This window comes from Apis mellifera, linkage group LG14 (genome assembly GCF_003254395.2).
Source record: "Apis mellifera strain DH4 linkage group LG14, Amel_HAv3.1, whole genome shotgun sequence".
Lineage (NCBI taxonomy): Eukaryota > Metazoa > Arthropoda > Insecta > Hymenoptera > Apidae > Apis > Apis mellifera.
Genome location: NC_037651.1, coordinates 4,335,158 through 4,351,683, shown reverse-complemented (window position 1 = coordinate 4,351,683; position 16,526 = coordinate 4,335,158). Strand labels below are relative to the sequence as shown.

Here is a 16,526-nt window from a genome sequence, read left to right as displayed (position 1 = left end):
AGGGCGAACTTTCGAAAGGACTGTCGGAATAAATCATCAGGAGAGTGTACAAAGTGCCGGGGGCGGCTCGTGCATCGTATCTGCATTCGCGCCACGCGGCATTAATTATGTATTCAATAAATTTTAAACGCATCGAAATGAATTCAAATTGCAGATTAATATTAAACGGCGTTGGCTAATTGGCCGGGCAATTATGCGGCGTTAATTAAACATTAGGAGCAAAGTCGTCGCGACATAAGCATGGACTCTGCCATCTGGCGAAAAGTTTGGAAAAGAAACTTGTTGAGGACAGAGCCATCTGAAAGAGAATTTCTACGGTTCCACCAAAGATTCGAGGTCAATTTTTTAAACGTCTGTTTTATGGTAACTATTCATCTGTTACACAAATAATTCATTTTTCGTTATGTCAGTTTCTTATATTAATTTATTCATTTGAAAGATTGAGTAGAAGATTTGGATTTCGAGAGTGTAAATTTTTATCTAGATTGGCATGCGAAACATGAAGGCAATGAAACATTTGATTCGAAAAATTTAATATAATTTCAGATGGTACATTTTGATACAAGTTGTGTTCTTTTTATTCTTTTTCTTTTTTTTTTTTTTGTCATTTGAAAAGGATATTGGCAACGTTAGAATTATAATTTGTGTGAATATTTTACTGTGATAAACAGTAGAGCGAAATTTTTGTAGTGATTTTAATATAGAAATATGGTGAACAATATTGAAGAATAATAAGATAAGAAACGTATTTATAGATAACAATATCTCACAGTCAAAACAAATTTATGAATAATATAAAATACAGTACAATGTCTATACACATATAGTTAAAATTTAACACGAATTTCATAACTATTATAAATTTTTATATAGCGATTTTATGATTGACAAGAAATATATTTTAAATCATGAATAAATCACAACGATAAGAATTTATACAACTTTCTTGATCAAATGAATGGGCAAGGAAAAAACATGTTTAGAAAAAAAAAAAAGGTTTTATTACATTTATCTACGATTTGTAATACGTTAATATACGCAAAGTTACATACACAACAACATACGATCCGGTTCAAGAGTGATACTTTTACGGGTTCATCGAGATGTTAAAATATTCTCAACCCTTGAAAAAAGCACATCGTGAGAAATAGGAAGGAAGTTCGAGTCACGATTTTAATATCGGGTTGGGTAAAACGATTTCATTCTTGATATGTCCAAGATTGGCGAACGTAATGAAAGACTTTGCCATAGATGGATTACAAAGAGAAACGATTACTTAAATGATAATGTAGCAAAGCGATTAACGTGTGTACAATATCGTTCGACAACAGTAAGAAAATGTTTTGTACTCTAAATCCATTTATTTTTATCTTCGCATATAATAATATTTATTGTGCTTCGTGTCGATGATACGTTGCTATGGTAAAATCTTTTCCACGATTCGTCAAACGTATGCGTTCGAATTGTCGCTCATAAATCACGATATATTTCACCTTTTTCCCGAAAATGGTTAGACGAGTTCACGCCCGATTGAGTATTCGTGACTATACCACCGAGTTTATGTGTTACATCATACTACATTAATATTCCTTTTTGACTTATAGCTCTGTTCGATTAGTTATGCAGCTTGAGAACGCGATTATGTGATTAGTTGAATTATTTAACGGTGAGTTGCGAATTTCCATGTCTCTTGATCCACTTTCCGTGCAAATTATCGTGTATTTCTGATTTCTTTCGTTTACAAAAGTTTGGTAATTGATAATATTTATCAGATATAGGTGAATAGTGTTGAGATTTTTCTTTAAAAATGAAATTATTCAGCGGATCAATTGACTATAATTCTACAACTCCGTAATTTGAACGATCGATCAGTTTTTATAGAGGCAACGAGATCATTTTCACGAGTAAAAGGTATAAATTCTTCGGTAAAATCGAGCTTATACATTAATTCTCTTAAGATACGTTGCCTATGCCACTAATGCTACGCCTAGTTTATGCACGCTACCACAATTCTTGTTTTCTCCTTATTTTATCGATTAACATGTCGGTTGTTATAATGACTATGTGACACGTCGCTTGAGTAATTACGAAACGTTAAAAAAAATTCGTTTCGAGGTTCTCTTTCGTAAAGAAAGATCGCAATTTTAATCTTATTATCGATAATTTATATACAAGTTCTTTTTTCCCCCTTAATTTGCATCAAATTTTGTAATAAGTCTGCACCCTGTTCACAGAATTTTTTTTCATTTGTCCTTAGATTATGAAATCACAGGGAACTATATGATCATTTGTAGATACTATTTTCTCACAAGATAAACATATTTGCATCTACATAATCATCAATAGATACGATAGAGATCTGTATATCTCTCTCTTAATAACGTAGATTTCTTCCATAACAATTATCAAAGTTTATTCCTCCAACGATTCAGATTTCACGCCACTAGTTCATCGTTTCCTAATATTTAGGATTAAAGTGGCGTTTCCTCCTCTTGCAGTTACCTGGGCGTCGGAGGAGGTGGTGGTGGTCATACGGCGCTGCCTGTGTAGAAACCTGTCTTGCCAGCCAAGCCAGGTCCTCGTTTTTTCTTCTCACATTCCATTGTACTAAATGTATTTTGGGCGATTTGAGACTTTCTTTTCGGATTTTGAAGTGTCATGCTTCTCTGACTAGAGTTTGAACTTGAACTAGTTCCTGGTTCGGATACTCTAAGAATCCCTGAGTGTATCGTGCCGAAATTTTGATAGATATATTGAGATTGAATAGCTGAAACAGACGTATTCTGATTCTTCAAGGTAATGGGCACTGTCTGCCCTGCTAAACTATTGTATCGCGTATCATAACCGAAAGGAGTATCCAATAACGATTCATTTTTTTCTCCATATCCACTGAGTCTGGAATCAAGGAGACCTTCCTTTTCGGTAAAGCCACTCAATCTAGAATCCACGATATTTTGTTCTGTGGTTCTAGGAGAAAATTCGCTATATCGTGGCTCTTGGCCAACTGGATGTTCCTTACTTTCTGTGAAAGCAATCATATTCTGTCGAGAATCAGACAAAATTCTGGAATCGATTAAACCTTCCTTATCGGCGAAACCACTTAATCGTGAGTCGATAACGCTAGCTTCTGACTTATCCCCGAAGCTATATCTAGAATCCGTGTTTTTTGTATCTGGATATGCTGGTAAAACATGAGAGAGGTCTGCCTTATCGACGTAACTAATCGCTTGAGGATTCGAGGCACAGATATCGGGTGCAGTTTTGCATAACAAAGATGTTCCTTCTTCGGGAGCTCTTTGGGATGCTGCAAATATTATAAATTTATAATTAAATATTTGCTTTAAAGTTGTGAATGATATATATAAAAATTAATTACTTTTCGAGGGTTGTCCAAAAGCTCGAGCTTGTGGAGGTCCAGGTGACTTCTGATGAGTTCTAACTAAATATTCTGAACTCAGACCTCTCTGTTCCCTTAATTTTCTCTCAGCACCGGGTACCATAACTCTTACCTTAAAAATCAAACAATATTATATTAACTATTTCATTAATAGTGTTATTATAAAATTATGGTATACATATGTATGTATATACCATTTCTTCTACTGTTGAGAAACGGGCCATGTATCCAGACATAGTCAATACAGCCGCCACTTCTGCCAGAATTAAAGCTAACCCCGATAATTGAAGACACCAGCCATATTGATACTGTGGTAAACCATTGTCATCGGCTTGCATACTCGAAGTAGATGGCAGACTATATTTTGCCGGCAACTCTAACGATGCATCCGACAAAGCAGACGCTAGAACTATAAGGCCACCACCTAACGAGAGTCCTGGAACATAAATGAAATTATTACTTGGCTTGTATCTTAATGTCTTTGATATTTATAATTTTCGAATCAATTCGATATTCGTGATTTATTTTCGAAATTGCATTTGCTACATTATTCACAGTAGAATTCCGCGAAAATCAATATACATTAGATAATATATAAAGTTTTGCAACGATTTATATCATGATTCGTTTTCCAATCGTCGAATTTTTTAATTAAATCTTTCGTATCATTTCTCTATATCATTACTTCTACTGTAATATTTAAGGATTTACAACTTCAATATCCAACGGATATTCGAATACTTATGATTTCTTTAAATGTTACGACTTTTTTCATTTCACCAAAGAAGTCTAAGATGAACTTTATTAACAGATCTGGAAGGGATTACCGCGGATTAAATTAGGTGGAAAGTTGAGAAACGGTTCATAGTTGTTCGCAACTCAACTTTTGAGGCTTCAATCTTTTTCTTTATTATGGATCGATTGCTCGTATCTCTTTAAGCCGAGGCAACAGCGCTATTGCATTCTCGTAAATACGCTAGCTTACACTGGTAATGCAAGACGAATGAAGCCATTAAAATTGATCGTTCCATAAAACTCGTCGCGTTTTCTGCGTGCTTAACTGCACCTTTCGGGTGAATAAACGGCACCCACTAACAGTAATTGAGGTAAAACTGAGTGCCCTGAACTGTTCCTGACAAAGATTTAGATTGGTTGCAGTTTTCAATTAAAGGAAAGAACGATGAGTTATTGTGGAAACCCTCTATCTGGGTTAGTACACATTGTTATTTTATATTATAAGCTTTCGAAATAAACATCTTTCTAATATTTTCCAAGAATCATCTCAATAAATTTTTTATTTTTATTTCTATCTAAAATTTTTGTTTTGTCAATAATAAATTCTTCATTTTTTTCTAGTAATGCACGGCCAAGATTCGAGTTGATCGCTTTTAGTTTTTATTCAATGGACTTTTAGCGCGAATAAAGCGTGTTGCATAAAAATTTGCATACGCGTAAAACGAACAAGCGAAGCTTGCTGCCGTTTTCTCGACGGTCGATTCAATTCCAGTCGCACCGTCGACAGGACATTGTTATGACGGGATAAGCTGTCCCGTTATTGCATTCTTAATGACAGATAGTCGGCCTGCGTCACGACGACCTGGATTATCATTGAAACGCACCAGCTCTCTTGGTCTACTTTTCAACCCTTTTTCGAATGCTCGTCCTACCTATTTTAACTGTCTTTCGTGGTATTGTTTAAATGAAGAGAAAATTGAAAGCGTATGTATTTCTTATTTTAATTTGTTATAATAAAATTAGAATAGAATAATAAATTAAATTTTGTTACAGAAAGGAGAAAATTTTTGAAATTTATATGATATTATAGGAATTTTCATTTGGTGTTGGTTTAATTCGAAATTAATTAAAATTAGAATTTTTATTTCATGTTACGTGTTTTAATATTTTATGAATTTTCATAACTATTGTTACGGGGTGTTACGGGATCGTGTTATTAAATTTAATTATTAAATTATTCACGTTGAAAATATTTTATATTAAAGTATATGTTAATTGCACATGTTTCTGAAGTTCTAATTGCCAAATTTAATTGTCAAAATTAATTTTCGAGTCACAAGTGTGGGTAAAACAGATATTCATTATGTTCAAATAAGATATATTTTTTTCAGATTCTTCGATTAGATATATTATATTCGTACTGCAATGATATTAATTGCAGCTAAATGTTTATGCTAATTTATGAATGCAAATGGAATCTACATAAATATTGTTTCACATTTTAGATATTACAACAAGAATTGTGAATTTTAGTATCCTATAAATTTTAACACATTTAAATTTCCCATATACATATTACTGTTCCAATTATATTTCCAATTATTTTACCAATTTAATAGATTATACTTCTATTTAGAGGATTCACATAATTCATTAATACGATTCCTAATATCTAATTGCTTGATATTTGTATATATTAAAATCGAATGAAAAGTTTCTTAAAATTTTATTTTTCCTTTCTACAAACGAGCAATTAACAGTGTAACGAAAAAAATTTCAGAAATCCAAAAAAAAAAAAAAAGAAAAAAGAATGAACACTGAAAAATCCTCAACAATATTCAACGAATATTTTTCCCTTCCTACAAACGAACAATTATCAAACGCAGTAAAAAAAAAAAAACTCTCGAAAGCCAAATTAATAAATTCGAATAGAAATTTCTTAAAATCCTCGAATAATATTGAAAAAAATGCCAGCCAAACGACCAATTATCAGTGCACGGCCAACAATAGATTACAGGTTCGTCCCCTGCAGGTGATTAATTTCAATAATTGATTGCTACTTCAGCTTGTTAAATTACGGCGGGCATAAAAAGCATGCATATTTCATTGGCGCGTCTCCGTTGAAACGGCGCGAATTGTGTTCGGCGAATTTAAATTTCAATTAAACGCCGCCATACGTTTTACAATTGGGCGTACGTCGTTTCGTCGAGGGCAAAGTTTATGCTTCGTTCTCGATTCGCGGCACGTATCCGCGCGCATGAACACGCGATGCACACGCTTGTCACGAAGATGATTTAAAAATTTTGAAAATGGATAGCGATCGGTTAATCCAACGTGGTTATTTATCGCCTTAAGTCTATAACAATGCATCTGCATCGAAGGCGAGTGTCCAAATAGAGAAATTATGATTTTTAATTTCTAAGATCAACTTCTTTCTGAATTGAAAATATGTGAAATCATTCGATCGAAATATATTTGTAAAACACATATTTGTGTGATATTAATGGAATTTTATTTCTGGAATTGAATGTTTCAGAAAAATGTTTTATTATTCTTGGAAAGGTTAAGACGTATTTTTTTGAATTTCTCGATTTAAAATACATCATCTTTATGGTATAGAATCACTGTACGTGGATATGGAGAAATAATTATTATAGAAAATGTAAAAGTATGACATGGTTGCTTCATTATATAACCAATAAACAGAATAACAGATCGAAACCAATTAAACAAAACAATATAAAAATAATGAAGAACAAAGGAACATAATTAAAAAGAGATGGTATAAATGCAATAAATAAATATAATTAACTGTCACCTTTGATTTTTAAACTTTAATTTATTCAATTCAATATTAAATGAATGTAATAATAATAAATCAATATAACAAAACAAAAAACACGTTTTGTGCGTGTTTTATTTTTAACAAAATAATGGAATTTCCACATATTCAGAAATAAGTAATATAATTTTCATTCTCTAAAAATTATTATTCATTTACACATCGTGTCGAATTATTTCAATAAAACACAAAAATTCGAATCTAGTTTCTTTTTGTATCAAATCGATACAGGAGATAATTTTTATAATTTTCCCTGTTTCTTTTTTTTTAAATTATTCGAAGAATCACAGAGCGAGAATGAGGTTGTTCTCTTTAGAAATTCAAGCATGATTGAATCCGTTGATTCCCTTCCGAGAATCTACACGTGATCCGGCATTTCACACGTATTTTATCGTGGTACAAAAACTTGGCCGCGTATCGACGAATCGAATTTCTATACGCGGGGAGAGGTTTAATTAGCGTGGTGCTTGTCAGCCTTCTCTTCATTCACCGATTCCATTCGCAAGTATGCCAGGCCAGATGCTGTTTATCAATTAACTGTAGTTAACCACCGCGACCTAATTTCACGCGTCTTCGGGAACAAGTCACGACAGATGTGAAATAATTAGCGCAAGTTTAAGGTTCGTTAAGGGCCCATGAAAAGGGATCTTTGTCCAATTTCGCGAAGTGGAGGAATTCGTCGAAACTGGATGAAGGGTATTTTTATTAAAATATTCGTAATGGATTCCTAGTGTCACGATCGAAAGATTATATTAATTTTATTTGGATTGTTTTATATACGATTTGTAGATGGATTCGTAGTTGGAATGAAATTAATTTGAATAACAAGATGCGAATGAATTAATCTTTCGAAATGACACTGTTGCGAGAATTTTTTGGAAAATAGATTATCGGTATTTTGAAAGGGGATTAATTACTGGTAAAACATGAAATTTTAATCCATAATTTTAATTATATTTCTTTCATTCCATCGTACACGAAAAACTTTTATTATACTTCTTTATGAAATTCGTAATTAATATTTTGTGTTAAATGAAATAGGTTTATCTCTCGTTATAATTTATTTTATGATTAAAAGAAATTGATATTATTTATTTTATTGTTGCAGTCGAATGTGAGAAAATATAAAAAAATCATTACTTTAATAAATTACAAGACAATTTCAATATTGAAATTGTTACGATTATTATAATTATTGTATGAAGTACCAAGAATCGACTGAAGTTGGCGCTAAGATCGAGGTTTCATCACGTGCATGCGAATCATAATCGGTGTTAGGAACGAAAGAACTAGAATTAATCCCAATAAATCATTTCACATGCAATAATATAACAGATATATCGATCAAGATTTCTAATTTCTAAGTAAGTATAATTTTAATACGTATATATATATTAACAAATACAATAGAAAAGATCAATTTACAATGTTAATTACAACAAATGATAAATATCCCGTATCGATATAAATCAAGCCTCGTGAACAGTATCAGCGAACGAAAGTTGGCGGACTATAATCATCAGAGTTTGGAATATTGAATCGAGAATCGTCTTCAATTTCTGAGTTGACTCGATTGTACCACGCTTTGTTCCCCTCTGGCCGACTACTCAACTCATTGCTCGATTAATTAGCAGTAATTGCAATTTAGTCGAGAAACGTGGGGAGGGAGGGGAACTCGACGTTTCCCATTGACGCAATATGAACGTGCATCCGCATCCGGACTCGGTTCAAAAGTAAACGTATCAGGATCTGCTCGCGCTTATCGGAGTTAATCTGTAGGGAATGTTGAATGGAAATTAAGCAGGATTAGCGGTTCTAATCCTTCGTTCCATATTCGAAAATGTTTCCGCGTGAATATTAATTTTATTATTAATACAATGGATGGATTCCATTTTTTTTCCCCCCTTTTGATACGCGAAGGTGAAAATTAATTTTTTAATGCAATTCAATGCGGTATTAATTAAAAAGATAATGGAGATTGAATTTACTTGACACTCGACTTTGCGACACTCTTTTCTTACTCCAGATTTTAATAAATTTGCGTGTATGGAATCAAATGTTCATCATTGTTCATCGTTCGATTCCATCGCTTTGTTCATTCTTCGTATATTCAGAAATCAGAAATCGGATCACAAAAATTTGACACCTGAATTTCTTTTTTCTAAATTTTTCACCGAATTTTTATATAAATTACTCACGCTTTAAACGAATTATAAAAGGAATTGTAGATTTTCGACAATGCACAATGGATGTTTTGTAAACTCATCACGTATCGAACAGTCAACTGCACAATTCTGACAGTCAATGAACGTTAGCAGTAAAAGCGCAGAGGACGTCGAATCGACAGACACGTCTATTCTCGTTTATTCTCTATTATTCCTCGTGTACTGGAATATCTTCTATCCGGCAAAGAAATTGGAGAAAAAATTGCTGTGACATATTTTTACAAATCTGTTTCGTATCAAGGTAAAGAGAAAAATGTATTTTTCATAATCTATTGTACGATGATACTTGAATATTATTTAAAAGAGAATATTAATATAAAATTGAAATTTCTAAGAGGAAAAACTTCAAATTAAAAAATATTAAAAATATCAATCATATGTACAAATTTATTAATTAATAACTTAATAAATTAGTTCAAAACATTGATGAAAATGTTACTTTTTATATTTCTAATAGAAAAAAGAAAGAATTATTCTATTAAAATAATTAAATTTTTTATTATAAATTAATAAGATACATATTATACTTCGTATCAATTAAAAATTTCTTAGATCATCATTAATCATTTACGAGTTTTCAAAATAAAAAATTTTACTTCGATCAATTGAATGATCGTAATATTGTCAATAAAATAACATATGGAATTTTTGAAAGGAGTACAATGATGATTTCCATTTTAAAATCAATCGATATTCGACGAGAAGTTTTTTATTTGAGAAACCATTTCAAAGATCAGAGTTTGCTACATATCGTTGGCTAAAAGTTCCACGTAGTTTCGCGATAGATTTTTGTTAGCGTGTTATTGAAAAGTTTTCACGAGAAGTCGTAGAGAATGATTTCACTATTAGTAATATCTGAAACTTGTTGCTGTCACAAAACTTCCTCGAGTAAAGGGCGATTTTTCCTTTAACTTTCCTCTCTTTATTTTTCTCAGTGTTTGGAGCTCGACAAACTTTAGCTTGAAATTCATTCATGGTGAATACGAAATCATATATCATTCTTTTGAAAATCGAATCGACTTTTCTTTTTTCTTTTTTTTTTTTTCGTAAAGTGAAATGGGAACAACGATAAAAATATTTTTAAGTAAATACGTGGAAAAAATTGTTTCAATCTTGCAGTTATCGCATATTTCACAGACGTGAATGCGAGAAGGTAATACGTTTCATTAGTTATCGATTTTCAAGTCTTTTCATCATGTATGTAGGTTAATCCTGTCTATGATCAAGTGAGTTTGCAACGAGCATTCGGCGAAAATTTTATCGTGCTAACAGTATAGATGCTTTCTATGTACCTTTGTCAAGATATTCTTTAAAAAGTAAATACGAATATTGTTACAAATTGCACGTCGAATATTATATTATGACAATATGAAAAATCATGATTTTTTAAAATATTATTCTTCCAATTATTATTTATATAATATTACAATTTTACTTTATTCCACAAACGAATTAATATTAATATTAATTTCATAATTAAAAATTTATTTCAATTATATTTTTAATGTAATATCAAGAATAATAATTACGCTTTCTTCTTTGTTTCATCGATTAAAATTGCTATTCCCAAGTAATTTATTCCAAAGTTTCTCACCATATTCACACTTCAATCAAATTAATATTTTCAATCATCTTTTAATTATTGTATAATGCAAATACTACTTGTTATGAATTCATTTTTAACATAGAAAGCAATGAGATGAAGAGATAATCTTATAAGATGGGTGAAACAGAAACAAAAATTTATCTCTAGGATAAAATCCATTTGCTGCATTTCCTTGTCTATCCTTTCGTATCCAAATGGAACGCAATACGCATATATATCTTGTGCTCACCAATGTGAAACATCTTTGTAAAATGATCTGCATCAAACTTGACAAATTTGATTCAAGGAACTTGAGGAAAAGTTTGAACAATCTCCGTTTCAATTCCATTGGTTAATTGGTTAAGTTTTGATGATCCAAAAGATAATATAAGCTTGGATATATTTTAAATGAAGATTAAAAAGATTTAGATAAGGATGAAGGAAATGTTGAAAGGATAAAATGAAAAAACAAAAAAGTGTTGAAATCTTTTATTTATCTATATTACATTGACAAAAACAATTCTTCAATTTCAAATCATATATATCCATAATTTCATAACACGATTAGATATTTATTTTAATTTTTAATTTAAAATTTCATTCAATAGACGTTTACAGAATTTGTACGAATATAACTTGAAACAAAAATTGTTTTTTATATAGAATGGAAGAATTGTGACAGATAACCAATACGAAACAATTGCTTACAGGACAAACAAATGTAGTTAGATATTACTTCTGAAGGAGTGCTCAGTCTCCTGAGTCATTTCTTCTCAAACATTCCCTCCCGCTGTCGTGCGACAGAACAGGGAAATAAGGTTCCAGCGGTAAAGAATCCTCCGCGGACTTGGCAACTTCTGATTGCATCGGATCTTGTTTCTACAAGATCAAATGATTCTCTTGAAAATATCATTAAAAAATATTTCTTATATCAGAATTTATATTACATATATAACATGACAAATATATGGAATTGGCACATTTATGAAGAGAGTAATATAAATAATTTTGTAAAATATATATTAATCATGCTCCTACAGACTTTGCTATAGTAACAGACTATTGCATTCACGAATAAAACCTCGACATTTCACATAAAAATAAAAGAAAAAGTGCAAATTTTGTCATCGAAACACAAAATAAAATAATAGAAAAAATTATGCCATTATTGAAATCACATTTTGATTTATTCTATCTCGATTAATTGTTATAATGATTAAAGTATCCGTAACATTTAACTAATAGCGAGATTATATAAGTGAGCTTGCAATCCTACGTTTTTTCTTGGAATTTTTTTGGATTAAGAAAAGTAAAACAGGGCTGAGCACACTAAATGCAATTCTTCGTTTCAAGAAGAGAGTGGATTAAAAGTAGAAATGAATGCTCGAGAACGATAATCTCTGTTATACAGACGTGATATGTTGCGAGTGGTCAAGTTATTTAATCCTGCTGGCATAAAGCATCGCAGGCACGCTTGAAATTTATACGCTGGAATACTCGATGGGATGCATGGTTGCCCGAAATATTCACCAGCCGTTTCAGAAATTTCACGATTTTCTATCAGCAAAATTATTGCCCAAATGATTTTTGAAACTGTTTAAATTAAATTAAATTTTCTATCTATTTTGATACCTTTTTATGTCTCACGAATATTGTCAGAAGGAAATTTTGATTCGAGATTATTTTTTTCTTGAGTTTTCCTTTCTTATTTTGGGAAGATTGATTATGAAAATTTCATGTTAATTTAAATAAAATTTTATTCGTGAACACAATTTTCATAATGTTTAAAACACATCATTAAATTAGTACTAAATAATTAATTCCTAATAAATACATTTTCTACACACAATGTTCAAATGTGCAAATCTTATTTAATTATAATTCTTTTATTCTATATAACACATTAAAATAACACGAAAATTCCAAATTAACCACACGTACAATTTTTCTCCACACTCAACAAAATTCTTTATTATATATAATTATATATAATTATATATAATTATATATAATTATAATTATTTTCTGAATAATTTATACCCATCAGCTATTCACTCACATACTTTCCTTTCCTTAACTCTCTTTTCACATTATAATTCTTTATCCAAGATTCCATTCATCCTTGTCCATCGAAACAATCCTCAAATCTGTCCAATTCACTTTTTATCCTCTATCTCTAAAGAGCTCATTCCTACAAAGTATAACATTTCTCAGGGATGCAGCCTAAAATGGATTTCTCCATTGCGATTGTGCAGAAGTCTATGCTCATGGCCCACCCCTGTCATCATCATTGTGGAAATTGAACCGGTCACTCGATATCGCGGCCGGTATTCTCGAAATTCGAGCATACTCGCTAGCCACGCAACTCGAGGCCCATACTCATGCTTGTATTAATATTAAATTCCAGTTGGCGAGGTCACGAGTCCATGGCCTCTTGCAAGATGACCGAGCATCTGAACGTTGGATCGCAGACAAGAATTATATGAGCGAATGCCACTCACCTGACAGACACATGGATCGTCGCTAGTATCTACGAAACGAGAAAATGTACTCAGTTCCATAAGGCAGTAATTCATTGGACATCCAAGGATGGAATGATGACCAAGTCAGCCAAGTGAATAATTTGATAAGAAAATTTTTTATTTTTTAAAATTATAGAAGATAATTTGTTAAAAATGTATTGTAAAAAAAAATATTAATAAATACGATTGAAAATATTTTTTGTATTTTATTACAAATTCCTATAAACTCCTTTCCTTCATACCATCCTTTAAAAATATATATATCGTTTTAATACAACTTATTTCTCCATTTATCTTAGATACAAATAACATACATCTCTACAATTATAAAAATTCTAAAAAAACCAAACTACAATAGAAAATAAAACAAAAAGAACGAAGAATACAAAAGGTCAATAACAGAAACAATATATAACCGTAAAATAGATTTAAGAAAAATGTTAAAAAATCGAATACAATCTGAAAAAAAAGGACAAAAAGATACGTACGAAAAAGGTAAGTAAAAAGGTAAGTAAAAAGGTAAGTAAAAATATAAGTAAATTAAAAAAAAAAAAAAAAAAATACAAACTTGGACTTTTAATAGGAGAATATAAGTCTATAGGAGGTGGCACAGAAGATTTTTAGAAAGATTGTTCCTAAGGCAAATTCTGGCTAAAATTTCGACTTTTTATTAGGAGAATATAAGTCTATAGGAGGTGGCACAGAAGATTTTTAGAAAGATTGTTCCTAAGGCAAGTTCTGGCTAAAATTTCGACTTTTTATTAGGAGAATATAAGTCTATAGGAGGTGGCACAGAAGATTTTTAGAAAGATTGTTCCTAAGGCAAATTCTGGCTAAAATTTCGACTTTTGATTAGGAGAATATAAGTCTATAGGAGGTGGCACAGAAGATTTTTAGAAAGATTGTTCCTAAGGCAAATTCTGGCTAAAATTTCGACTTTTTATTAGGAGAATATAAGTCTATAGGAGGTGGCACAGAAGATTTTTAGAAAGATTGTTCCTAAGGCAAATTCTGGCTAAAATTTCGACTTTTGACTAGGAGAATATAAGTCTATAGGAGGTGGCACAGAAGATTTTTAGAAAGACTGCTCCTAAGGCAAGTTCTGGCTAAAATTTCGACTTTTGATTAGGAGAATATAAGTCTATAGGAGGTGGCACAGAAGATTTTTAGAAAGATTGTTCCTAAGGCAAATTCTGGCTAAAATTTCAACTTTTTATTAGGAGAATATAAGTCTATAGGAGGTGACACAGAAGATTTTTAGAAAGATTGTTCCTAAGGCAAATTCTGGCTAAAATTTCGACTTTTTATTAGGAGAATATAAGTCTATAGGAGGTGGCACAGAAGATTTTTAGAAAGACTGTTCCTAAGGCAAGTTCTGGCCAAAATTTCGACTTTTTATTAGGAGAATATAAGTCTATGGGAGGTGGCACAGAAGATTTTTAGAAAGATTGTTCCTAAGGCAAATTCTGGCTAAAATTTCGACTTTTTATTAGGAGAATATAAGTCTATAGGAGGTGGCACAGAAGATTTTTAGAAAGATTGTTCCTAAGGCAAATTCTGGCTAAAATTTCGACTTTTTATTAGGAGAATATAAGTCTATAGGAGGTGGCACAGAAGATTTTTAGAAAGACTGTTCCTAAGGCAAGTTCTGGCTAAAATTTCGACTTTTTATTAGCAGAATATAAGTCTATAGGAGGTGGCACAGAAGATTTTTAGAAAGATTGTTCCTAAGGCAAATTCTGGCTAAAATTTCGACTTTTTATTAGGAGAATATAAGTCTATAGGAGGTGGCACAGAAGATTTCTAGAAAGATTGTTCCTAAGGCAAATTCTGGCTAAAATTTCGACTTTTTATTAGGAGAATATAAGTCTATAGGAGGTGGCACAGAAGATTTTTAGAAAGATTGTTCCTAAGGCAAATTCTGGCTAAAATTTCGACTTTTGATTAGGAGAATATAAGTCTATAGGAGGAGGCACAGAAGATTTTTAGAAAGATTGTTCCTAAGGCAAATTCTGGCTAAAATTTCGACTTTTTATTAGGAGAATATAAGTCTATCGGAGGTGGCACAGAAGATTTTTAGAAAGATTGTTCCTAAGGCAAATTCTGGCTAAAATTTGGACTTTTGATTAGGAGAATATAAGTCTATAGGAGGTGACACAGAAGATTTTTAGAAAGATTGTTCCTAAGGCAAATTCTGGCTAAAATTTCGACTTTTTATTAGGAGAATATAAGTCTATAGGAGGTGGCACAGAAGATTTTTAGAAAGACTGTTCCTAAGGCAAGTTCTGGCTAAAATTCGACTATTGATTAGGAGAATATAAGTCTATAGGAGGTGGCACAGAAGATTTTTAGAAAGACTGTTCCTAAGGCAAGTTCTGGCTAAAATTTCGACTTTTTATTAGGCGAATATAAGTCTATAGGAGGTGGCACAGAAGATTTTTAGAAAGATTGTTCCTAAGGCAAATTCTGGCTAAAATTTCGACTTTTTATTAGGAGAATATAAGTCTATAGGAGGTGGCACAGAAGATTTTTAGAAAGACTGTTCCTAAGGCAAGTTCTGGCTAAAATTTCGACTTTTTATTAGGAGAATATAAGTCTACGGGAGGTGGCACAGAAGATTTTTAGAAAGATTGTTCCTAAGGCAAATTCTGGCTAAAATTTCGACTTTTTATTAGGAGAATATAAGTCTATAGGAGGTGGCACAGAAGATTTTTAGAAAGACTGTTCCTAAGGCAAGTTCTGGCTAAAATTTCGACTTTTTATTAGGAGAATATAAGTCTATAGGAGGTGGCACAGAAGATTTTTAGAAAGATTGTTCCTAAGGCAAATTCTGGCTAAAATTTCGACTTTTTATTAGGAGAATATAAGTCTATAGGAGGTGGCACAGAAGATTTCTAGAAAGATTGTTCCTAAGGCAAATTCTGGCTAAAATTTCGACTTTTTATTAGGAGAATATAAGTCTATAGGAGGTGGCACAGAAGATTTTTAGAAAGATTGTTCCTAAGGCAAATTCTGGCTAAAATTTCGACTTTTGATTAGGAGAATATAAGTCTATAGGAGGTGGCACAGAAGATTTTTAGAAAGATTGTTCCTAAGGCAAATTCTGGCTAAAATTTCGACTTTTTATTAGGAGAATATAAGTCTATAGGAAGTGGCACAGAAGATTTTTAGAAAGACTGTTCCTAAGGCAAGTTCTGGCTAAAATTTCGACTTTTGATTA

The 16,526-nt window shown here is 31.6% G+C and overlaps 1 protein-coding gene across 4 annotated transcripts in view; it reads right to left on the bottom strand.

Moving 5' to 3' along the window:
• Positions 1-589: 589 nt before the first annotated feature.
• LOC725033 overlaps positions 590-16,526 on the bottom strand; it is a 178,021-nt gene continuing 162,084 nt past the window's right edge. For all 4 annotated transcript variants that reach the window (XM_006560179.3, XM_006560178.3, XM_001119882.5 and 1 more), the window contains 3 exons: positions 3,592-3,833; positions 3,377-3,509; positions 590-3,304 (listed from right to left, as the gene is read on the bottom strand). In XM_006560179.3, coding sequence (XP_006560242.1) covers positions 2,529-3,304; positions 3,377-3,509; positions 3,592-3,833 — 1,151 coding nt within the window. In that variant the 3' untranslated portion in view covers positions 590-2,528. The remainder of the gene's footprint in view (positions 3,305-3,376; positions 3,510-3,591; positions 3,834-16,526) is intronic.